General features: G+C 31.5%; 2 protein-coding genes and 1 long non-coding RNA gene across 6 annotated transcripts; 2 read left to right on the forward strand and 1 right to left on the reverse strand.

Moving 5' to 3' along the window:
- Positions 1–5,678: 5,678 nt before the first annotated feature.
- Positions 5,679–10,356, reverse strand: LOC135129187 (synaptic vesicle glycoprotein 2B-like). 4 transcript variants are annotated; one of them, XM_064056302.1, is made up of 11 exons: positions 8,255–8,456; positions 8,100–8,153; positions 7,889–8,050; positions 7,675–7,837; positions 7,500–7,621; positions 7,051–7,292; positions 6,811–6,998; positions 6,494–6,756; positions 6,167–6,326; positions 5,988–6,115; positions 5,679–5,902 (listed from the first exon to the last, which is right to left on the reverse strand). In XM_064056302.1, the coding sequence occupies exons 1-11, from the start codon at positions 8,322–8,324 to the stop codon at positions 5,844–5,846; spliced, it is 1,611 nt and encodes a 536-aa protein (XP_063912372.1). In that variant the 5' UTR covers positions 8,325–8,456; the 3' UTR covers positions 5,679–5,843. The 4 variants fall into 4 exon arrangements, with proteins under 4 accessions (XP_063912372.1, XP_063912373.1, XP_063912375.1 ...); XM_064056303.1 differs by lacking the exon at positions 8,255–8,456 and adding an exon at positions 10,310–10,356 and having other exon boundaries at positions 5,680–5,902; positions 8,100–8,161; XM_064056305.1 differs by lacking the exon at positions 8,255–8,456 and adding an exon at positions 10,310–10,328 and having other exon boundaries at positions 5,681–5,902.
- Positions 10,357–19,478: 9,122 nt separating this feature from the next.
- Positions 19,479–21,285, forward strand: LOC135129188 (uncharacterized). The gene is made up of 4 exons (XR_010280524.1): positions 19,479–20,191; positions 20,251–20,598; positions 20,652–20,830; positions 20,884–21,285. It is a non-coding gene; the product is annotated as an uncharacterized LOC135129188 (long non-coding RNA).
- Positions 21,286–22,905: 1,620 nt separating this feature from the next.
- Positions 22,906–25,627, forward strand: LOC135128965 (chorion peroxidase-like). Its single transcript, XM_064056046.1, has 11 exons — positions 22,906–22,960; positions 23,040–23,254; positions 23,321–23,497; positions 23,549–23,745; positions 23,803–23,995; positions 24,051–24,399; positions 24,455–24,608; positions 24,659–24,817; positions 24,874–25,078; positions 25,387–25,501; positions 25,553–25,627. Exons 1-11 carry the CDS (start codon positions 22,923–22,925, stop codon positions 25,617–25,619), a joined length of 1,869 nt encoding a protein of 622 aa, XP_063912116.1. The 5' UTR covers positions 22,906–22,922; the 3' UTR covers positions 25,620–25,627.
- The last annotated feature ends 52 nt before the right edge of the window (positions 25,628–25,679 follow it).

The following is a 25,679-nucleotide window of genomic DNA, read 5'->3' on the forward strand; positions in this document are numbered from 1 at the left end:
GACAAACATCGTCAGACTCCTATGTCGTTTCAAGAAAAGAAAAATGCAAACATACTTCACACTGACGTTAATGTAAAGTAAATACTCGTTCCTGTCTCAATCAAATCCCTTGGACGAATGATTGCGTTGACGATTTCGTACAATTAATTCGGTTGTTCGTTGTAGACGAAGATAATCAAAATAATCAGAATCAAAAAATGGCCGAATTTCATTAATCGTTTTTGGACATTATTCCCAAATACACTGGAGAAGCCCTTGAATGCGCTGAATTTCTTTCTGCGTGCGAATTAATCGTCACACAGTTTCAAGACACACCAAATCCACAAGCATTCATAAACAAGTTTCTATTGGTCGCGATAAAGAATAAACATGGAATAAACTGACAGGACTTGGAGAGCTTTAAAAAACATTTTACGATTAAACTTCGCAGACCAAAGAGATGAAAACTCGCTTTTGCGAGATTTAATGCTTTTAAAACAAGAAAACGAAACCCCGCAACAATTTTACATTCGCTGTCAAGACATGAAAAGTTTTCTTCTTTCAACTCTTTCAGTAACAGAACTCAACAGTATAATCCAACAAATTCCGCTTCTTTGAAAAATGATGGAAAATTTGTGTTTTCTGATAACCTTTACATAGTAAAAACCAGTGGGTAAATGACACCTCGAATCCACTGTGCCGTGGGAGTGCAAATTCCAAGGAGGTGCCGTCCGCAGATATACAGACAATATGAAATGTAGATATTTAAAGCAAATAACCAACGGAAAATAGTGTATTATTAACTTCGACTGTTTATGTTTATACATCGAAAGAATGTCAAGTAGAAATTTGTTTAATTTAACTGAGTTGTCACCTCAAAAAAGCATACTAAAATTATTTATTAAACCACAATGGAATAAAATGTTTTCAATATGGTTATTATTATTCTTATTTGATCATAATTAAATAAAAAACGTGGATATTCTTACATTTTCTACAAAATGAGGTTCTTAATTTGATAAATAAAAAATTGGTCGAAAGCTATAAGTATAATCCGACAAATTCAGCTCCTTAAAAATTTATAAAATTTGATTTTACGATTTTCGTTTTGTGATAACCGGTGTAAAGTAAAAACCAGGGGCATAAATAACACACCTGGTCCTTCAGCACTAGGTAATAGCAAACTGAAGCTCAAGTGTTTATGTTTATACACGGAAAGAATGTCACGTAGAAATTAGTTTGGTTTGAATGAGTTTGTCCTCTCAATACAGAGCATTTAAATTATTAATTAAACCGCAATTTAACAAAGTGTTGTGAATATTATAATCCTTATTTTATCATTATTATATAAAGACGTGCGTACTCTTCACATTTTCAAGAAAAATGGGGTGATTCGTTCTTAATTTGACCAATAAAAAATTTGTAATGACGTCATCAACATGGATAATCCTAGTCACAGTGTTATACCAATGCAAAAAAAGAAAAAGGCGGGTTCGGCATTGAACCCACAATCGCAATACCTCAGGTTTTGTCCGATACACCCACTGCGCCACGGAGACGTACAAACCGTGTGGGGAATAAAACGTTATTATACCTTGCAAATTATTTAAATGATTAGCCAAATTTTGCTTAGAATGTAACCATCTACATGATATTTCTAATATACATACAACATTTGACAACAATTGGTACAGCAGTTTCGGAGATTACGTGTTTAATAAATATGGATACAGACACCAGTCAGACAGACAGACAGACAAGCAGAGAAATGGAAACGGGCGACTGCTTTGTTCGTACTGTAGGGATCATGAAACGTCGAGAAAACATAAAAGTGGCCGTTCGTCCGATGGACTCGATTATAATACTTCCTTCGCTTACGCTCGGGAAGTAAAAAGGAACATGTTCGACAATTTAACGCTCAAACTCAGCAAAATCTTCAACACCACCAATAACTGAGTTTCAGCCATAATCCGAATCCAAGAAATTTTCAAAGAAATATGTACTCATCGAATTAGAATAATTTTCACAATTTTGCGAAACCAATTGCGATGAAAGCACAGACGATAAGAAAGCAAGCTGTACCAATGGGCACAGAGAGCCCAACTTAAGTTTTAAAGTGAAATCAAGAAAGGAAATACACATTCGAAGAATTACTCAGTCACCACAAATGAGTTATCTTCCATTCACGAATGCAGTTGAAGAAGAATTTGATTCAGACGAAAATGCCACATGTGCACAATTCCAAGGACAGACTTTCACAACAGCTGATTCCAATGAAGTTGTTATCCGAAGAAATTTTCCCACTTCAAAATTTTTTGCTAACCCCTCCTAGCAAGAACGAGATTTAGCATTTTCGCAACAACATCCTACAATTGAACTTAACATCGACACAAATTACATTTCAAGACTATTGTCATGAATACAAATATTTTATATTCTTAGTTTGCGAAATCATGACGCCTCGCTTCCTCTCGAATCATGCGATGGTGGTATTTGGAGACGGGAGAGCATTATCCTGCTAGAACGGAAATGTGATTGAAGACAAGTAGGGAAAATTGCTGTTCTAGCGGGATGATGGTTTCCTGGCTCCAACGAGAACCCAAAACGGGGAGTTTGTGAGTGACCACCATCGTAACAACAAGACCCCGGAACGATGTAAGTACCATTTTCGATAATAAATTTAGTTTAAAATTTTATTTGGTACCTAGTTTAAAATTTGGGGTTCCTGGGAAATTAAGCTTGGGTCGTGACACTATCACACACCGGAATTGAATTTAAAATAATTGATACGACACCGGATCAGCTACCTGTTTGCTAAGCCCTCAAGTCACCCAAAGATTTTATCCTTCTTACATTAGAAAAGACACATTTCGAATACGCTCAGTCTACGCAACCACTCAACATTCAAAAAGTGTAACACTCTCAATTTCACAAATTTTTGGAACACCAGACATCAAATAAAAACATTTTCTATTCGATTTCAATCCTCAATAAGACGGATTATTCGGAATTCAGTTCCTATGTTCAATAAACTCATGTCTAGATTTTGAAAACAAAATTTTGATAAGGGACAAAGTCGCAGTTCTCATTCATGTACTTTGAATGTGATGAAATAAAAAGAAGTATACCAGTTTTTCAAATAAATCTTCAGTCAAGAACTGAACAAATCATCCAAGTACCTGTCAACAAAGACGTCATAGAAGGAATCTTACACCTCCAAAAATTCGACATAGACGAAATGCCAGTCTCATACGTCACAGTCAGGGGCAAAATAACAACGACCACTATAATCAACCTAACAGATCAAGAATTAAACTTCATACTATTCAAACCTCGGCTCACCCATGGATACCTGCTCAACCGCACCTCCCCAGCTACTTGCCAGCAATGCGGATGCCGTCAAACTGTTCAGCATCTCATCTGCGATTGTCCCCACTGGCAAACCCAACGCAACCATTTTCAAATATCACCCAACCTCGCCGAAACGCTAGGAAGTACCATCCCGAACATGGTCAACATCCTTCTGTTCCTTAAACATATTCAGCTGTTTGAATGCATATAGAAGGGTTTTTCTTTTTACTAAGTGTGTTTTCCTACCATGTAAGGTTGCTAATGACCTAGCTGTCGATGCGACCAAATGTACAAATAAAAAAAAAAAAAAACCTCTAGAAATCAACACAGTCTATAATACGAATTTAATCCATTACTACTTTTATCTCCAATTATCCGAACATGGACGAAATTTTAGAAGACAGTCTGTACGACAGCAACCAATGTATGAATCAATGATGATGATATTATAAAGGCAACCAGTAAAGTTAAAAATAACCATGTATCTGGTGTTGATCAAATACCAGGCTTTTTAATTAAAGACTGTTCAAATATATTTCATAAGCCATTATATTACATATTCAATCTTAGTCTGAAGCATTCGAGTGTTTCTATTATTTATAATTTACACCGGTGTTTAAGGAAGGCGATATTTCAGTTGTTAAAAACTATCGACCGATATCTATTTTATGCAATTTTTCTTAGATTTTTTAAACCATTCTGTATAATCAAATATCTTTTAGTATTAGAGGGTGTACTTCGGCTAGTCAACATTCAGGTAGATCCACTTTAACTAATCTGACGTCCATGTCCCAATTTATAGCTGATGCTTTAAACAATAGGGGTTAACTTGATGTTATATACACAGACATAACTAAAATGTTTGATACAATTGACCATCAATTATTACTCTTTAAGTTATCATCTATCGATTGCTCGGAATTATTAATTAAACTAATTGCTTCCTACTTGTCTTCTCGTTTAAACTTGGTTATGTGTAATGACATTATATCTAATTCTTATATATATTTCTACGTCGGATGTATCCCATGGTTTTCTAATGGGGCCCTTGCTTTTTATAATTTATATCAATGACGTTGTAGATGTAATAAAAAACTCGCATATTCTAATCTAGGGGGATGACATTAAGATCTTTAGGAAAATAGACTCTCCGGACGATTGCCTCTTATTGGAGATGGACCTGAAGAATATCCAACAGTGGTGTATATCAAATTGTTTACTATTAAACCATAAAAAATGTAAAGTGGTTACGTACTCTTTACGTTAAAATCTCTATCAGTAATTTTACTATGTTGACAACTTTCGTCTTGAGAGACTACAATCGCTAAAGGATCTTGGTGTGTATTATGATTTCGAGTATAGTTTTAGGGAACATGCGAATAATATCGTGTTGAGTATGGGGAAAATTTGTCATAAGCAACTGAAGAACCAGACATATGTTTTTTGAAGGATATGCTTAAAAATTACCAGAAAAAGCAAATGCTTATTATTATGAATACCACTAAATATGTGGTAAACTATTTTATACCCATAAGTGATAAGGGCGGCCCACCCAAAACATTTTTTCTTTATTTTTGGAACACAATTTTTATTTTTATTTTTTTAAGATTTGGCATCAAAAATACATATAACTCTAAATTTTCACTCTTTTAATATTAGTATCTTTACTTTCATCCACAGATGCGCAATAGGGCTGTTGTATAATTTATAATTTAATTTAATTATAATTTGTTTATTTATTTTAATTTAATTTTTTATTTAACTACCAAAATATTCACTAGAAATAATTTATATGCCAAAACAACGTTTGCCGGGTCAGCTAGTATTTTTATAATAGTCACTGTGAAAAATCTGGCAAAAAGGAATCAGTAGTGTGAAGAATTGAGATGTTATGGGTAAACAAAATTTATATGTAAATACAAAAAATCAGTCGAACCTCGTTTACAATATTAAGTATAATTTAATTTTAGAACTTTGACTTTTAAAATATGTATTGCTTTTTAATAAAATAATGTTTTTGTAATAGGTACCTACATCAGCAATAAAACGGTTTGCAATTTAATTTATGTTATTCCTATTGCTTGACTATTGTTATCACAAATTACTATTGTAAACATTTTGTTTAAAAAATAATTGATACCCACGCCAAAAAAATTGAAATCTCCAAATTTTTGTATACTTAGTATCACTTTTTGTAAACTACTTAAGTACAACTCATGTTATGGTATGTCTGGGTTAACTAACATAGGCAATAAATTTTGCAACGTTTTTATTTTTGATAAATTAAAATACAAGAAAGAAAAATTTGCATCGTAATAAAGCACTTATAAAATACAAATTGTGTAAATTATATTTTATTTTAAAATTACAAAACCATAAAACATATCCAGTTTGTATAAGTAAAATAAACAGTAAAAAATTAAGAATCACACGATATCATGATTATTTCTACCAATAAATATAAATAAATAAAAAATACTAGAAGCTAAAGTCTTTGGTACAACGTAAGTTACTTAATGAATGACTAAATAGTTGTCAGTTCTTGGTATTGCTACACACAACATTCCACTTGCTAAAAAAAGAAAGAACAAGCTATTAGTAGAAATTTTACATAAAATTGACAACTAATATCAGCAGAAAATTTTATATGAACTTACCTATCAAAAGTGTTCCAAAAATATATATTGGCACGAAACATTTCAAATCGATCAGTAACCCAAATACTACATTCCCAAAAATGGCTCCAATCCTACCCGACGAAGCTGTCACTGCTAAAGCAATTGCCCTGTAATTTAGTATTGGATAAATATGCAGTTATTAGAAGAAAAGAAATTACCTAAGATTAGTGGGAAATAAATCTACAATAACACAGAAAATTACTGCTTCAAGAATACTGGTGAGTGCTTCAAAGACGCAGGAAAGTACTAAAGTTTCCGTTGAATTTTGGACCCAATTTAAAGAAAGGGTACAGAATCCTGACATCATCAGACCAATAACTGCAAGTGAAAGAACCATTAGTAATTGTTTTCACACGTCATTTGAACAAAGGTCAATAAGTATTTGATAACAAAAGTAAAAAATAAATAACACTTAATGGAAAACTACGTTAGGAAATTGTTTGTTATGTTGTGACTAATTAAAGAGTAAATAATAATTCACTCACTTAATACGAATTTTTTGCCAAACTTCTTCATAAAGAAGCTAAGCGATACTGACGTAGGAATACAGCTTAATCCTATGATAATCGTGTCCAAGAAAACTCGACTATTTATGGCGGGATCACAAAATTCTGTAAAGAATACTGCATTCTCGTCTTGATTTACTTCTGACACTGTACAAACGCTTGCAGTAGTATTTGGGTGTGCAAGTTCATACTCATTAAATCGCTCAAAAATTTCGGGGAACCACATAATTAATGTGCAATAGCTAGAAAAAAAAACGGTCATTTAAGAAATTTTATATATAACATGAAAACCATACCTAGCCATTAACCCAAAATCTGCGAAAGAAGTAATTCCTAGATATTTTACATATGGCTGTGAAAACAACGTTTTTACGTCCGCGGCAACTGAACATAGTTTCTCGTAGATTTTTACGTTCAGTGGTATTTGTTTTATGATTTCTTCTGTATTATTATTGTTTTCGTTCTCTCCTTCTAAAGTCATTACCTGAAAGTCAATTTATTCAATACAGCTTATTGAAAAGTAAACTGGCACTTACTGGGTAAGCATAATACGGGTATCCTGTATTAGACGCAAACATTTTTTGAAAAACGAGTTTCGCCTTTTCATATTGTCCTTTCGAAATAAGGAATTTTGGTGTTTCCGGTAAGTAGTATAACATAACTAAACTAATTAAACTTGGTAAACTGCATACCAACACAAAAATTCTCCAGGGACTGAAATTTCCATGATCGTTGAACGACTCCAGCAAGGTTCTGTTCAGAAGAACCCACGCTAAACCTACGAATGGTACAAGAATACTATTAATTCTCAAACAAATGACATAGTTGTGTCTTTTTTACACTGCAATAAGTAGCTCGGACCAGACTGACTGTTTGTTCTAAAGAAGATTCCTCATTTATTATTTGGCCAGACTGGCAACCTACTCTGCATCAAACATAAATTAGAATTTGATACCATGCAATAATTGTCACCCTTCGTACTTACCAGGTAAAATGATGACGCCCACGTTCCAAAACACTTCTAATCGTCCCAACATGATGTCTCTATGCTTCTTAGAGGCAAATTCTCCTAGGTAGGAGAAGATGATACTAGTGGCTCCTATAATACTGATAAATGGGTTTAAAGTGCATTGGACTGGTAAATCTTGTTAAATTCTTACCCGAACCCATTAAAGAAGCGACAAATTAAGAATAACTGGAATGTTTGAGCGAAAGAAGAAACTAAAGCTGCCAGAAAATCTACCAAAAGTGATAACATTATTGCTACTTTGCGTCCTTGTGAGTCGGCGATAGAGCCCCAAAGGCTACAACCAAATATCATACCTATACAGAAAATTTAGTTTACTCTGCAATCTTCTCATTGAAATTACTAACCGATTAGAGGCATAGCTGATAATTTTCCTTTATCCAGAGAAGATAAGTTGAAGTCGCATTGAGCTGAAGGTAACACAAAAGATAAAGTTGTTGTGCTGATAGCGCATGTTGCGTAAATTGTTCCGCAAACAGCCAGAAGGAGCCTCTGAAATTTTCCATAGCCTAGAAAATCGAAATGAATGTCGGTGCAAAAATTTAGAGTTGTACTTACGGGAGTAGTGAATAGCAGTCTCGAAATCTGCCATTTGAGCTTTTTCGATGAAATCTAAAACACTTAAATGATTATTAAACTAATAGTTAAAATTATTACACAATTGTTATCATCTTAACAGGAAATTTCAACGATAAGTTAAAAAGTAATCGTACCGACGTTATCGTTTTTTTCTTGTATTATTAAAAACGAACTATACTCCATAGCTCTTCGTGTTGAAGACATGACTGATGCTATTCTAAAGACGTCACTTATTTATTGGTATTGTTAACATTGGACAAATAAATACAGTATTTGTTTGTTTCGGAAAGAGTCCATATCATTCGTTGTGTCGATATCGCTTTAAAAATACCTCTTTTATCACGTAAATGAATGCTAAGGAAATTAATGATCAATGTTTGTTGCAACTTGTTCCCTTAACCTAATTAACAACGATTGAAACCTTAGGATATTATTCTTCAAATTAGCATTTTTTCGTTAAATAATTCAGTAACTTAGTTCTAAAATAAATTGTTTTTAGTAACTCAAACTTTTGGCATTTTAAAATCGTTTTCACTCATATATCTTTTCATTCTACATATTTCAAAAATAATTTTTTTTTTTTTGCATTTTTGAAGTTATTAAATTCGGTCTGTATTGTAGGAAATTATATTACATTATTTTCAAAAGTTTATCAGTATTTGATGTATTAACTGGACTATATTTTATCTTTTTTTTTAATACAAATACTGAGTGATAATTCACAAACATCATAAGTGTGTCATAAAAAAAATTTCCGTGTTATGATCACATTTATCAGTTTCGTCTCAACGCCATGAACTTTGACTGTCAAGGAGATGAAAAAAAATGAAATGTTTATTACCATGAATTTCCTTTCATCAACTTTTGTCTCGAGGAAACTAACAGAATGTTGTAGATTATCTGGATATAGAATAACATCTCTTGCGTCACAGCAGTTACACAAAAATTCACTTTAAGAGTTTAGATTAATTTGGTTTTCCCAAACATGATATGAATTTGTATTTTCAACTTGTAGTCTTGTACCCATGATGTATCACACTAAATATTAGTCCGCTTGTGCATTTTTCTTTTTGGATAATAAATAGGTAAAATGATTTCAAATTGCTACAAAATATCTAATGCTAACAATACTATTAGTGTTATTGAGTAGTTATTGAGGTAGGCTAATAATTTGTGTCAAATTTATTTGCATCAGTCATGATTGTCATGAAACACGAAATAAGTTTAACAGTTCAGTACAATTTTCATTATGTATCATTTTTTTTTTAATAAATTATACATTATTTTCTAAATTATCCATAACTGCTAAAAATGTGCCATGTATAGGCAAGTCAATTTCAACAGAATTTCTACAGGTAATTATTTTTTCGATCCAAACTTCTGCAACAATTTGTATTTTATTTCATGAAATTTTCTTCTATAACAGTGGTCTACAAAATCAATTTTTTTCTAATCGACAGAAATGAAAATATACATTCCTAATTTTTTCTGTTGTTTACGAATATGCTTTTACATTTTTGTAGCGTGGATAATTTTCTGAAAATATTTAGAAGCAGAAAATCGTACAAAATAAGGTATTTAGGTACTTGAAATAAATCATTAATAATCATCTTCGCAAAGATATATAATTCAATAAGTCAGTCATCAGTTGAAGATAAACGTTAATAAACCAAATGGAAATTTTATGCAATTTGTTGACGCGTCCCAATATTTCCAAATCATGCACGTATATTACTAAAATCATGCCTATAATTTTGATATTATGACGTGCTAGAAAAATTTGACTGTGGATTTAGAATCAGCATGTTCAACTTAATAAAATCCACCAATCTTTTTCTAGATGATTTTTGGTTGCAGACCAAAATAGCTAAAATCCATACCATCAGTTCGAATATTTTGATTATTTTACAAACGTTGTAAAACAGATTTCTTATAATTCTAATGCCTTAATTACAACGTGTTGTATAGATTTTCTAATTGACTGCTCCTGTTTTAATTCTGTTTACTACAACTGCACATTATCCCTATTTTAATTAAATATTCTGACTAACCGTTTCGGTATTCTCATATTTAGTAGATTGCATTTTTCATAATGAAATAATCATTTGTTTAAAAAAAAGCTTTAGATTTGAATTTAATTGAATCCTTAATTAACAAACTAATAAACATATTAAAATAAATAAACTTACACCATTGTTGTTAGTAAATGATACAGATGATTGGTTTGCACTTATGTAAAGGATCACTAATATCAAAGATCTGACTATAAATCAGATTTGAGTAAAATTTAATACTTCTTTTGTCGGGTCATCTCTTGGGGTCAATAATACGGCGTCTAAATGTTGTGTTTTTAAACGAAATAATGTCAATAATAAGGTTTGCGACGTAGATAAACCAATTTTTTCAAAAAATCATACGTCAATAACAGTTCATTTTCCAATGACCTTGTAGGCGCCTCCGGGAAGTTAATGATAAATTTAGTATTATTTTTAGTAAAATTGACGTAAAGTTTACAAAAATCTCAGTTATCGTTCTTTTATATGCTATATTTAATGTACATATTTGATTACGTATTAAGAAACCACTCTTTAAAACTGTGATAGATGATGCATTAAATTAGTTACTAGATTTATCCAGCTAGAGTCTGAAACTGACAAATATTGATAAGATAAAAAGTGCACATTTTACACAACACATATAATTGATAGAAGAGGTCGAAGTTCGAATAAGCAACATACATGCGAAATACATTTTGTAAACAAATATTTGTATTTATATTGTTTTATGGATAATAGTAGTTTCATATTAAATAATGACAATAGAGTTTTTATAAAATAATAACTTAGAACACACTGATAAAGTGGCACGTATTTAATTTACAATTTTATTAAAATAATATTAGTTTAATTGTGCAGGAGAGGTTTTGGATTAAAGTACGTCGGTAGGATTGACGTTTCGATGTTTCACTTTCTTCCTAGATGGTAAGTTAGTAATAAAAAAATTATTACTCTTAAAAAATCAAATGATTTAAAAAACTGAAAGAATATTTATATAACTGATTTTACAACATTAACTAAAATTTATCTGTTCATGTTCTTCAGAAAGCTGACGCTATTATCTTAAAAAAATTGATGTAAAGTTGTTTAGACATAACTTTCCGAATCCCCGGCAATTCTGCATGTCTGTAAACAATATTTCTCAGTAGAGATTTCTTATTAATTTTTCGTAAAGATAAACATTTGAACTTCAATATGTGTTATATAACACTTGTATGACGTATTCATATTTTGCGAATTTCGGAAAATTGAATGGATCATTTTTAATATGATAAACATACAGACACGTTCTGAGAAAACCGTAAACATAAATTAAACGTATTACTAAAATACGTGTAAAACCTCAATTCAAAACATATTTTTTAATTAACAGTTCTTTAGTAATCATTTGTGATGATGTTTCAAATTTTTAAATAAAATGTTTTAAAACTTAAAGTAAAAGTAAGGAGAATAATAATTAAACTACAGCTTCTGCAATTTGTGAATTCTATTTGCAAAATGTTCGTTAAAATTAGACTTTTTATTTATTAAACTGCCTCTTCTCGACGTTTTATGACCCTTAACAGTATGAAAAACTAAGTCACTAGTTTCATCTATCTGTCGTCAGTGTCGATTTTTATTAGACGGATAGATAATTGCCGAAACTACGAAACCGATTGTTAGATTTTATATGTGTAGATGATAAAACGCTAATCAAAATTTGTTTAATCATCCAGACTAACAAGGTTTGACGTCACCTCAAAATTTCGCATAGTAAATGCGATTTAAATTTTATAAAACAACGTACTCTTTTACTTGTGGTTTATGAATCCATCTTGATTTTTATCTAGACATCCAGTCTTTTGAAAAAACAATCACAATTTTATAACAACAACTTCATAATATTCAACTTTAAAACTGCAAAATAGAATGCACTGAAATCTTTCAAATGTTTTAAGATTATTATAAGCATGCACCCGTCTATATTTAGATATTATTAATAGAATCTAATCATAATACCACCTCGCCCAAAAATTATATTTGACCCGTTTTGCTCCATTGTAGCTTAATCAATTAAATTAGTGCTATTCTCTGTTCTGAGGAGACAAAGTAGATCAAATTTCATTTTTCATAAACATAAATAGTCGAATTTACCCACCTACTGAGACACTGAGAAAACATGTTTTCCCGTTGGTTATCTGTTTCAAATATATTTCATATTGTCCGTACTTGTGTGAACTGCGCCCCCTTGGAATTTAGATCTCTGCGGCGTAGGGTTGTTACTAACGTCACTGGTTTTTTCTTACACTATTAGCGCTATCATCTATATTTTTTGATGTATACCTAGAGGTTATCACAAATAAAATGTCGGAAAATCGAAGTGCATAATTTTTCAAAGGGGGGGATTTGTTGGACTGCACTTCAGGGGAGAGGGAAGTTCTGTCAAAACAACCTTCGAGCTTTTTTTTTAATTTTAATTTATGAGTTATCATAAGATAAATAATAATAATATGGTAATAAATTAAAATAACTAATATGTTAAACTACAAGAAAAGAAGTATACTATGCGTATGTTTTAATTGAGTATTTCATAATAAAACTTTGTGATGATACTATCCACATTTTACCAAGGACACGTATCAATTTGGATAAGTACAGTGTAATACACTGACCGGAAAAAAAACCGCCCCCCCTGAAAAACCACTTTAAAAATTATTAATTTAGCTAGTGATCGTTATTTTATTAAATAACCATTCACTATTGACACATGTTGTACAAATTAGCAAAAAAAGAAGAGATATAAACGCAAAATTAAATTAAATTTAACAAAATAACAGAAACAAACCAAGTGCGATATTTTCTTAAATAAAACAATAAAGGAGGCTGTTTTTCATCATTTGATTATAAGTTTGACAGTTAATAAATGATTTCACTTGAAAATAATGGCGTTAACTCTTACAGACGTCTCTCAAATTGTCGCTCTGTTTCTGTTATTTTTTTAAATTTAATTTAATTCTGCGTTTATTTGTCTTCTTCTTTTATTGCTAATTTATATATCATTTGTCAATAGTGAATGCTTCTTTAATAAAATAACGGTTACTTGTTAAATTAATAAGTTTAATATTTGGTTTTGCGAAATTTTTCAGGGTAGCCGGTTTTTTTTTTGCCGGTCAGTGTATTTACAACAAAAGTAGTGTATTCCTAAATTTTCCTGAAAATGGGATGATTATTTTTTTAATCATCAGCAGTTTTAAAAAATACAAATGTATTGGTAAATCACAAGAATGGACTCATCATATTTTGCACATTTTAGAAGTTTTAAGGGGTATAAACGTTCATAAAAAGTCGATAACTTCAAAGTAGCCAGTAGCCGAACTCACCCTTCCCCAACGTAAGCAAGCAAGCAACATTTTATACAATCTCTTTAATTTATTTATTGTCAACAGTATTTTTGAATTATGTATATACTTTTCTGCACAGTGGAAATTACTGAAAAATTGCATGTTTGGTTGTTAAATCAATTTATTACACAATTTCTCTAAAATGGCCAATATTAAGTTATAGTCATATATCCATTTCTAATGCATGATTGAATAGATAGCAGCTACATGTAGTGTACACAGTTTAAGCAAGACTTTTGAACCGTCAGAATCATGTTGCCAATAAGCTCAATATATTGGAATTGTACGAAAACCTACTTCAATGATTTAATTTCGTAACTGATAATGATAACAGTTTTCAACATGTACAAAGTCACGATTGTATTTTATGTGATTCATTTAGGTGTTGCACAAAGTTTAAATATATGTCCTACCTTAATTTAAACTTTATTGGTGTTCTGACAGTTTACAATTCGATTTACAAGGTGCCTAGTTTTTCCAAGGACGTACATCAGAGGTCAATATATATTATGGTAATAGTTATTTACATTCGCGTGTGGTAACTTACATTTTACAGCGCGAAATAAATTTGAAGCACGACGGCGAAGCCGGAGTGCTTTAATGATTGAGCCCTGTAAAATGGTTAACGCACAAGATTTGTATTAAACTTTTTGGCCGACAATTTTTAAAAATTATTTAGATTTTTTATTAAATTTCACATAAAGTCAGAAATAAAACAAACATAACTGTCAATGAATATGTCAATTACAGTGATCTGTAACTGGTGCACAAAAATACACAAGATGGCGTAGCTCCGTTTGAACTAAAAAATATTCGAAATTATATGATACATTGCTGTTCAATAATAAATAACTTATGTATTTGGCGTTTTAATCATTATATTTTCCTTGTGTAAAGAGATTTTTATTTATAAACGTCTAGGAAGAGCGGACAATTTGGGCAATTTTTACGCACGCCGGGTGGTAAACATCCAGGATGACTGTAAATTTGATGTTTCCGAAGATGTCATTTGAATGTTAATTTGACGTTTACATGTCAGGAGGCCAAAAAATAATTTACAAAGAAAACAAAAACTTTTGTTTCGGGTAAATACAAAAATCTAAATCTGAAAGTAAAAACATATCGAAATATCGCTATTTTTTTTCTATTTATTTTTTATTTACACGTTTTTGTATTACATGTTGTATATTTTTTAAAAAATTGGAATCAATTTATTGTAAATTCTGTTTGTATTATTAATTATTATAATTATATTTAATTATCTTGATCAATTGCATTAAAAATCAGGTATACCTCCCGCATATGCTTCTCCCGGTCCGCTTGACATTTGTGACTGTGAATACGCTCCACTGATATTTAATTATATATAGTTTAATTAGTTATACAATGTTCAGGTATTGGATCAACTATCAGTTAGACTAGAGTAGTTTGTGACACGTCTGGTTAGTAGGTCAGTTGATGATTTAAATATATTGACGTCACGCGTGGAGCACACGCTTTGTTAACAGACAAGTTCCGAAAAAGCGTCGCAATCAGTGGATTTTCGTAGACATGGTGTCTCCAAGGGTCACGTAAATAGTTGAATGACGTACTAAACAGAACAAATAGTGACGCTAGAAGTTTGTTCAACACCATTAATTATTGTTTGATTTCTTGAAATGATCCACTGCCGAAATCTTAGTTAAGCCTTAGGAAAATTGGGGCCAGTGCAAGAAATTATGGTTTTAATATTCGGTGATGCTGACTACAAAATGATTCTTTATTTATAAGATACGGGAATCTAAAATGCTTCACTATTAGGAACAAGTGGCATATGTGATACTAGCCACTATGCTTTTGGAACCTTTGCCTTCTAATTTGCTGATCTAGTGTCAACAAAGCCTCCATCGTAGTCGTGTGAAGTGATGTCTATGTAGTGAACAATGTTTTCTTTCTACAAGAAATTTTCTTTCACTAGAAAAACCCAGTAGTATATTCAACTATGTCCCAATAAGCTAATTAATAGTAGTATCATCGAGTTTGGAAGTACCATTGTTTTAGTAAATGTACATATTGTGTTAATGGTGAACCTTTACAGCATGTTTCAACCCCCTGCTGCTTATTTTTCCCTCTGTTTTTTCGATCGCAACTTTATTACATCTTTTTACAGAATTCGGCAAATTTCAGTATTATACAATAAAAATACTGTGTATATTTTTAACGACATTTATTTTAACCGACTAAATGGTTTACAGTCATATGCTTTTCTTCAACAGTCAACATACCTACGGTCGTATCTGTGCTTACTAGAGTTTTTTCTACATATGTGTTAGCGTTTGTAGTTATTGTTATAAAAAAAACACCTATGTGGACCTTTCATGACATCTAGAGTACGAAAAAATGTGTTTGCCATTTCCGTTCGTCTGTCTGTCTGTCCGCCGTCCGTGACAATTTTTGTTAGACAGATAATATGCGAAACCACTAGACCGATTGTTGTCAAATTTGATGTGCATTAGGAATATCAGATGTAGATGTAGATGGCAAAACACTAACCAAACTTTGTCTAATCATCCCCACCAATAATGTGATAACATCACCTCAAAACTGTAAACAATAAATCGGTTTTAAATTGTATAAAATAACATATTATATTACATTTAAGTATTATGGCACTTATTCATTTATTTATTATTATTCTTATTCTCTCGGTTTGCGATCTCCAGAATAAACGATGTCTCGATGTCTTGTGTGAATAAAGTTGCTACATAACACTGTTACACAATAAATATCTATTATGGCTTTTTACTGACAATAATAGTGTGGCAGTGACACAGAAAATTATGTGACTATTTATATTGGCCTACTATACATTTTTGAAATTCTTGTGATTCCTTATGTTCTCTTGCGATTTGCAATAAGTCTGTTTTGAATGATATTTTTTTAAAGGTATATATGTCTTTATTTGCAAACAGAGTTTTCTTCCACTTCATTTTCTCCAACCGGTTGTTGTTTGTTTTTTAGTAACAACCACAAAAAAAACTTGGTTCTTTTAATGCTGGCAGATAATTAAAACTCGTATTTCACTAAAGAAACTAGGCAATTTTTGTTTCTAATTGGCAAGAACCTCTTACTTACTTACTCACTCACACACTCACTCCCTTATTTCTAATAACGTTGTTTTCTGTTTTCTTCGCTTGTTCATGACATCGTTCACTTTTGAGCTGAGCGCATACTAATTTTTTGAATGAAATGCTATATTTTGTACTCTTAAGCACGTAAATGATATATAGGTATTTTAAATACTCACTTTATCTAACTAAAGAATATAAACATCCCACAAACGTGTAAAAAAATTGAAAACTGGTGGAACTTTGGTTTTATCAAAAAACAATCAGCAAATTTTAATGTTTTTTTAACTTTTTTTAAATTGTATAGGCCCTTTAATTAGAGCGTAAAAATGTAGTGTAATAACATAATCTCAAGAACTCTTGAAAATTAGGGTAATAAATGTGGTTTCCTTGAAAATGCCTTTAAAGGTACTATCTACAAATAAACGAAATACCTAACATAAAAATATAGCATTCTATTAAAAAAAAAAAAAATGCATATGACGTACTAGGTAATTACGTTACAAATGGGTGTAACAGCTTATTAAAAATAGCGTAATTACGTATTTAGAAATACAAACTTGTTTTAACTTTTACGAAAAATATTAGTTTTGAAATTTCTGAATTTATCCCATAAGTAATTCCCCCATTGTATAAATAAATAATACATTTTTATTTTTGTTTAAATTTATTTTTCAACGAGCTGTTTATAATTTATAGTTCTAAAATTATTTCGATAAAGTCAAAATATTAAGATTATGGGTTTCAAAAGTGAATGTTTAGCTTTTGCCAAAATTTGTTTTTACAAAGAAGACAAGAATTTTTTGAGCTGTTGTGTCCTTCATTAAAATAAAAAACTGTGGATATTGGGCGTGATGATTATAGTATAGTATACTTTGACCAGAACTTTTGTGCCGAGTCTGTCTCAGGCGTCTATTGATTTCCACTAATTTTTATTAGGGCTTAACCACCCATCGTTGTAAACTTGTCTACTTACCTCGAATAATACAGATGGGAGTAAAACTTTCATTACGGTCCATCTCGACGAACCCCCTCCCAACCATCTCGACTGCGGCAACTTTACAACTTTTAATCTGTTACCTCCAAATTTATTAAGCAGCAAAACACGTATTAGCAGGATTGACTCGATTTAAATTATTGCTTTAAAGTATTATTGTTTTTTTTAGTTTTCTTTACAGTTTGGAATATGCAATGCATATTACGGCCCATTTAATGCAAATTTATATCAAAATAAGTTGAACTTTAACTAGAATACAATATTTCCAACAAAATGGAACGATAATTCTTTTAAATTGTATTTTAAAGATTACACAGGCCTGCGAAATATAACTTTTAATTTCCCTTTTAAATAATATTGTTTTTTTTTAGGTATTTATGTATGCTGAATTAAAATATAACTCTAGTTTTTTTGTAGCACATCGAGATTTATTTTTATGTAGGCCTAAATATTCATAGTTTCTCAAACAATTTTTCTGAAAAAATAAAATATAAAGAATATAAAATTGAATGTTTATTTATTAAATGAACTAAATTAGTTATAAACAAGACTTAAAAAAAACAAATAAATCAAGAAGCTTCTTTTTTTCTGTCTTCAAAGCTCTGATTTAAGCGTTTTCTCTTGTATTCACGATAGGATATGTTATTGCTGTTACATTTTTCGCATTATATCATTTTATATTTGAACAGCAAAAGTAACAATCGTCTGCATGATTTTGTGGCTCCATCCAAATCATTGGTGTCAGCAAACTTATCTGAAGAATTAACCCATTTCCGAGAAGACATTAGTAATTTTTGTTTAAATTCAGGGTAGTAAGCGCATAGTCGACACAAATAACTCTTACTAAGCTGAACACGAAATGAAATATCAACACCATTATCCATACATATTATTACCACAAAATCTAGAAGTTAATTTTTATAGTACTAAGAACAAAACTGAAAAAAATATTTTTTGCAGAAACTGTACGTGATAGAAATTTTTGCAATTTTTTTTTATACATGAGTATCTAAGACCTACCGAAATTACTACTTTATTTTGTTGGGGGAAAACCATCGCAGGCCTGTGTTATTGGAGTAAATATTATAAATAACACTATCAATTCCATTTTTGCAATGTAAATTACAATAAATTCTCTTTATTGTTCAAAACTAAGAAGTACGACTCATGGATGACATTAAGTCGGATACTTACTATTTTAATCCCAAATAATTGACAGACTACAAAAACATAAAAAAATCGTGATTAAAAAAAAATGTTGATTTTATGATTTTATGCAACCCTACGTATTTAATATAAATTCTTGTGATTTTTTTACAATGATGCAGATATAAACTTAATAATGTTTATTTTTGAGTGGGACCACCGCAGCCAGCAGGTATTTGCATATTATTATTATTACTGCGTGTACTCTCCTAGTTTATAGAGAATTCTTAGCGTTTGGTTACCCGATATTTATTCAGGTATATTTATGGATACCATTACAACCGTTTTGTACAGTAAATGATGTTTCAGAATTCATTTTAGTTTTTATTTTTGAAACAACTGCACGTATATTTGAAATGTTCGCAGTGTCTAGCCAGAGTCACCTAAAAATTATTGTTACAACCATAATAAGAACGTGTTAATGTATTATTAGAAATTACCCAAAATATCGCAATAGTCCGTTGTTTCTTCATACATATGTAGCTATTATGTGTACTACACAGAAATCGGCTGTTTCAATTTAAAATTTTTAAATTTGCATCACAAATGTCAAAATTGTAAATGAAATTATAAAATTCCCATAATCAAATTGATACATTACAATTTGTGTATTTTTGGAATGGTAACCCTTTCTATTAATGTATATTAACAGATACAGCATATTAAAGATATTATATTGACGTTACAACAGAACTATCAAAACCAAACAGAGTTTTAGGTTAGCTTTTACCACTCGCAAACCAAAATGCGATCGCATCTACCCACTCGTAACTTGACGTTCGTATACGCTCGAACATTTGCGTATACCAACGTGTGCGCGCGGTTCGAGAATACCGAATCTTCAAAACCGTTCGGAAGTTGGTCACTTGCGTATGCGGAACTTATTCGAACGAGTTCGAGAATCGACCCCCTGGTCAAAAAATACAAGAAGTTATTCAGAAGCCGGGAGAGGATGCAGACAATATCGACGATATAATTAATAGTTGTTTAGATGCCGAGGAAGGTGTAGGTGCAACAGTTGCAACAGGAAATGTTTGAAACTGAGAACATACTGGGAACAAGACAGTGCATCATCGCATACAACGATGGACTGGGGCCCTAACATTATAAGCCAACTTTACGGACAGCTGAATAATTAAAATTTCGACTCAAAAGATCAGTTTGAAAAGAGCCATAAGCCACCCAAAACAAAAATTTGATTAAACTAAATTTTCTGGAAAATATACTATTTCCATACAAAAAATTTAGTTCCAGCACTGCAGTAAGTATTGCAGAGGGACCATCTCAAGATGAAACTGAAACGCCCTAAAAGATGGCACTTTAGGTAGGTAGTATAACAAAAAATTGTTAATAAACATTATTAAATAGATTATGCATTTTTAGAGCAGGACTTCGTGACATGGACCAGTCAATAGAGTTTGAAAGAATTGTTCGTATCAGAATAGAGAATTTATTTCAGATTTCTGAATATCCACAATTTGAATGACGAGATACGGTTTACACATAAGATGTTAGAATAAAAGGGATTAGTGATGAATATGATGGTTCACTCAAATTTATGCCAAATTAAATTTGACATTTTGTGTTTAGAAACGGTTGCAACATTTGTTTCTCCGCAGTGTCAGTTTGATTGTCTTTCAAAAATTCTTGTGAAAATGGCAGATTTAAATGAACAGTTTCATTACAATTTGATGCTGGCAAAAGCTTTAGTACAGCTAATGCCAGCAGCAGGTACATATATTTTACTGTAGAACATCTAAGTAGGTGAAGTAATTGTATTTTAGACCGACAACATATCAGAATTTGGTTTGATGTACTGGCAGAGCTAAATGAAAACGAAGAAGAAATGAATATCAGAAATGAATATATTTGGTTTATACTGCTCATGTTACAAAATAATAAAATTGAAGACTTTTTCAAAGAACTACCTCCCAGGAAAGTGTTACCTCTGAAAAAAGCGATTGTAATTTTCATATATTTTTATATTAAAAATGTGTCGAAGAAAAAAAATTTTAGCCACAAAATATTATCGACGATGTCTTAATAGCTAGTGATCAAAATATGTCTTGGTTGGATACAGTTACTGATGAAGAGAAGGAACAGAACTTGGCGAAAAAGAAAGTAGCACCTGAAAAATTCCTTAGTAGTCAACCTCTTCCCAAGGACGGTGTGATATGCTACTTTGGGGCTTTTAGTGATCAGTCTTAAAACTATTTTATTGGACGACTTTATTTTAGGCATACTTTCCGCCAAATTCCCATGAAATATCATTAGATGCCATCTTTCCGCCAATGACTGAATTATCTGCAAGACATGCGTTAGTTTTCTGTTAAAGTGCGGAAATTACAAGAACAGCTCTTATTTAAAAATGAAACAAAATTGTATTTTTCTACAAGACAATAAATACTTATATCATTATCCTAGTACATTTAATTTCCTAATATATTTAATACATAAATAGCAAAGGATTTTGTATTTGCATTTGGTTTGTAAGATACATATTATTGTATCTATTATAGCCAAATTCTTGTAACATAAGCCTCTATGCTCTTGGGTTTTATAATATTCAAGTAGTTGGGTACCGTTTAATCATAATTTCATCACTTTGATGTTAATACAAGTTATCATCTTCAGCTTAAGCGATTACTAGATTTACGCATAAAGTAATGAATTAATTCGCTTAGTTTAAATAGGAAACTTTAGAATTACATAAAATTTCAAGATGTTTATGATTCATGTATTATAGGTAGATACATAATTAATTATGTAGTCCATTATGAGTATAAAAATGATGATTCCTAGAAATGCTGGTTACCGAAACATTTTGTTTCAAACCTTTCGAGATGCAATATTAAATCAAGGAATAAAATTAATCTTCTGTAGAGGATACAATAGGTTAAAGTAATTAGTTAAATTGAAAGTTTTTCTTAAATTTAAAATGTTAAATATTTATGAAAATGGATTATTATAAAATATGTTTAAATTTGCAAATAATTAATTAACTACGACTGTATGGACAACGCATGAAGTTGCTGAGTCGCGAATGTGTGACCTGCTTTAAGAATTCGTGGGTTTACATACAAGCTGTCTCTTAATTCATCCGACAAAATACATTTGTGCTCTTTATAACAAATATACACAATTTATTTGTTTGAAAGTATTTTTAAACTGAATACAGTTTGGCTGTCATTTTACTTTAGCCAGGACTAATAAATTATTTCAATTTATATAATATAGAAATTAAAGAATACCTGTAGGTAAAGAAATTGTTTGAATTCGCAAAAAAATTACTGAACACATCGTTTTTTCAAACAATGAACTTGGAATTGTTTTATGTACTTTGGAGAGTTTTTAATCGTTTTGAATATAATAGTAATTATCTGTGATAAATATGGAACGAAACAGTAGTGACTAAAGTAGTTTAAAAGACAACGTGATTTTGTTTGTCAATTAAAGACGCGATAAAGGTTTAAAATGGCGTTAGCCGAATTGTTCAGTATGTTGCTCGTAACAATATGTGTTTTTTGCCAACAAAGCCATCAACTTATAAATTTACCCCATCAGGCAAGAAACTCTAATATAACAAATTTAAAACATAAACTGTTTTCCGAAAATCATAAAGACGTTTGCACAGGAATATCATATTGTGTTCCATATATACAATGTCCAGCACATGTACGTAACGAAGTAAAAAATATTTGTAAATCAGTTACTGGACTTGAAGGCATTTGCTGTTCATCAGGACAAAACCACACAGGTTGTTTTTTTCTTATTTATTTCCGATATACTTGATAAATCATTTCAAACTGTATATAGAACCTGGTCACAAAAAATTACATGGTCGTCATCATGTCGTGAGGATGAATGCGCATACGATGGATTTAATTGCTAGACATAGTCAAGAAAAAATACACGAGTTTCAAGTGAAAGAGTCTGTATTGCTGGCGGATGGTTATTTTGTTTTTCCTGGATCTCCCAGTTATGATCACTTTAAAAATTTTAAATTAATGAGCAAAACAGATTTATCAGCAGTACTGGATTTAGCATCTAGAGCAATGGAAATTGCTCTAGCTACAAGGGATTTTAAAAATCGGTAGGTTTATAAGAAATTTTATTCAACTATTGATTTTAAGATTATAAATACAGCTGAAAAATGATTTTGACTGTTTTAGTCAAGGACTCACAAATGACGAGATTGAAGTTGGAATGTTGGAACAAGATTTAAGTGCTACTCCACTTGGTGTGGCTTGTCCTCCAAAACCCAAGTGTCCAGTCATTCCAGTAAGATATCGGAGAATTGATGGAGCTTGCAATAATGAACTTAATTCAGCCTGGGGTAGTGGAATGACACCATATTCGCGACTATTACCACCAAGTTACAAAGATGGTATGAAATAATCAACGTTGGCCCATAATTTGCGTTAAAATGTTATTGAAGATTTATTTGTTTAAGGAATTTGGATGCCTCGACTGTCCGAAAATGGAGGTGTTCCTCTTGTTAGTCCTAGACTCATCAGTACAACACTTATTTCTGACAAAGATGTGTTCAACTATGATTATACGTTGATGGTGATGCAGTTTGGCCAATTTTTATCACACGATATAACACAATCGCTTGAGTTTTCGTTTAGTAATTACTGAAACATTATGGTAATTTTAAAATATTACTTCGACATTTTAGTAAATGGTAGCGCTATATCTTGTTGCTCTCTGGATGGACGAATGAAGCTGCCCCATCAGGATCGTCATTACGCATGTATGGCAATAGATATTTCTCCAAATGATCCATTTTATGGCCGTTTTCATCAAAAATGCATGAATTTTGTCAGATCTGTGCTAGCTCCTAGGCAAGACTGTACATTAGGGTATGCACAACAGGTGAGAGTTTAAAAGCCAGTATGTCAGAATGGTATTTACCTTTCTGTGTCTGAACAGATGAATAAAATCACCCATTTTATTGACGGTTCGTCTATTTATGGATCAACCCCAGAACAAACTGGAAAGCTTAGGAACTTTGAAAAGGGGATGTTACGAATTTTTAACGACTTTGGTAGATCTATGTTGCCTTTGTCAGAAGATCCAGATGAATGTCTGTCGAAGGAACAAAATTCAGCCTGTTACCTATCAGGTATATACGTTATAACTAGACAAATCTTGCAATATTTATTTATTTTTTTTTGTAGGCGACAGCAGGACTAATCAAATGATTTCCTTAGTAGCACTTCATACTATTTTTCTTAGAGAACATAACAGAGTGGCTTACGAACTTGCAAAATTAAATCCTCATTGGAACGATGAACGGATTTTTTTGGAAGCTCGACAGATTGTAATTGCCGAATTACAGGTCATTACTTATAAAGAATTTTTGCCAATAGTGGTAGGAAATGCGGCAATGGAAGAATTTCGTTTGTCTTTATCTCAAGGATTGGATTATTCGTACGACTATGATCCTTCCGTAGAGCCATCTGTAACAAATGAATTTGCATCAGCGGCATTTCGTTTTGGACACTCTACTGTTGACGGTCTTCTCAAGTAAATATTTCCAAACTTTAGACCTAATTTGCTTTGTCACCATGCATACTTGCAGAATCTTTGGAAAAGAAAGAATGGATGAAATGATTTTTCTTCCCGAGATAATGTTTCAGCCAAACCGTATGCGAAAACTTTTTTTCATGGACGAACTCTTAAGCACATTAACAACAGAACCGCTTCAACAAGTTGACAACAATATCGCGGAGGCTGTTGGTTCTCAAGGTGATTTGTTTTCAGTTTACACTATTTGTTTTTGTAGTTAACACGATACATGTTTCGAGCTGGCAACGCTTTTGGCATAGACCTAGCTTCGCTAAATATTCAAAGAGGCAGAGATCATGGACTTCGGCCCTACAACGATTACCGAGAACTTGTGGGACTAACAAGAATCAAAAGTTTCGATGAACTAAATCCTAAAGTATATATATATCACGGATTGTGTCAGTCTGTTGCGATTTAAAGCGTCATTTATAGTTGAGAGATAAACTTAAAAGTGTTTATGAATCAGTCAACGATATCGATTTATGGGTTGGAGGATTATTAGAAGAGAAAGCTCCGGAGAGTATTGTGGGATTCACCTTCAGAGACATTATAGCAGATCAGTTTTACAGGCTAAAAAAAGGGGATCGATACTTTTTTGAAAACCATCCAAGCATTAATCCGGGATTTTTTACTCCAGGTATACAGAATTTAAACAGTATATATTCGGGTGTAGATTACGGTCATTTTACTAACATGAATAAAAAGTGTCAGAGGAAAAGAAATAAGAGTACCGTTACACTAGCACATATTTTTTAAAAATTAGGTGATTAGTTAGTAAAATGACGACAATTTGCAATACGATGGGCATACACCATTTAAGTCTACTGTATTATATATTGTGTGTAGTGGTAGGTACCTCGGTAAGTTTAATTTCAAACATCTGCTTTGCTTATTATACGAAGTTTGGTAATTGTAAAAATTAAATTACTAATATGTTGACCACAGAACAACTTCAACAATTACGTAAAACCTCTATGTCTCGTTTGATTTGTGACAACAGCGATGGAACACTTTTAGCACGACAAGCACCTAATGCTTTTAAAAAACCAGGCGTTGAAGGGTAAGTCCATCAGATCACATTATTTAAATCATTAGCAGTATTGTTTTTCAGTAATGAATTTGTCGATTGCAACAGTATGGAGATCCCAAACATAAATTTAATTTTTTGGAGAGAATAATGTAGTGTTTTAAACTTCGTGCAATTAAAAGTTTGGAAGAAAAATTTGATTATTTTTCAA

The sequence above is a fragment of the Zophobas morio genome, unplaced genomic scaffold (genome assembly GCF_036711695.1).
Source record: "Zophobas morio isolate AGI-343-1 ecotype UQ-CSIRO unplaced genomic scaffold, CSIRO_AGI_Zmor_V1 ptg000014l, whole genome shotgun sequence".
Taxonomy (NCBI): domain Eukaryota; kingdom Metazoa; phylum Arthropoda; class Insecta; order Coleoptera; family Tenebrionidae; genus Zophobas; species Zophobas morio.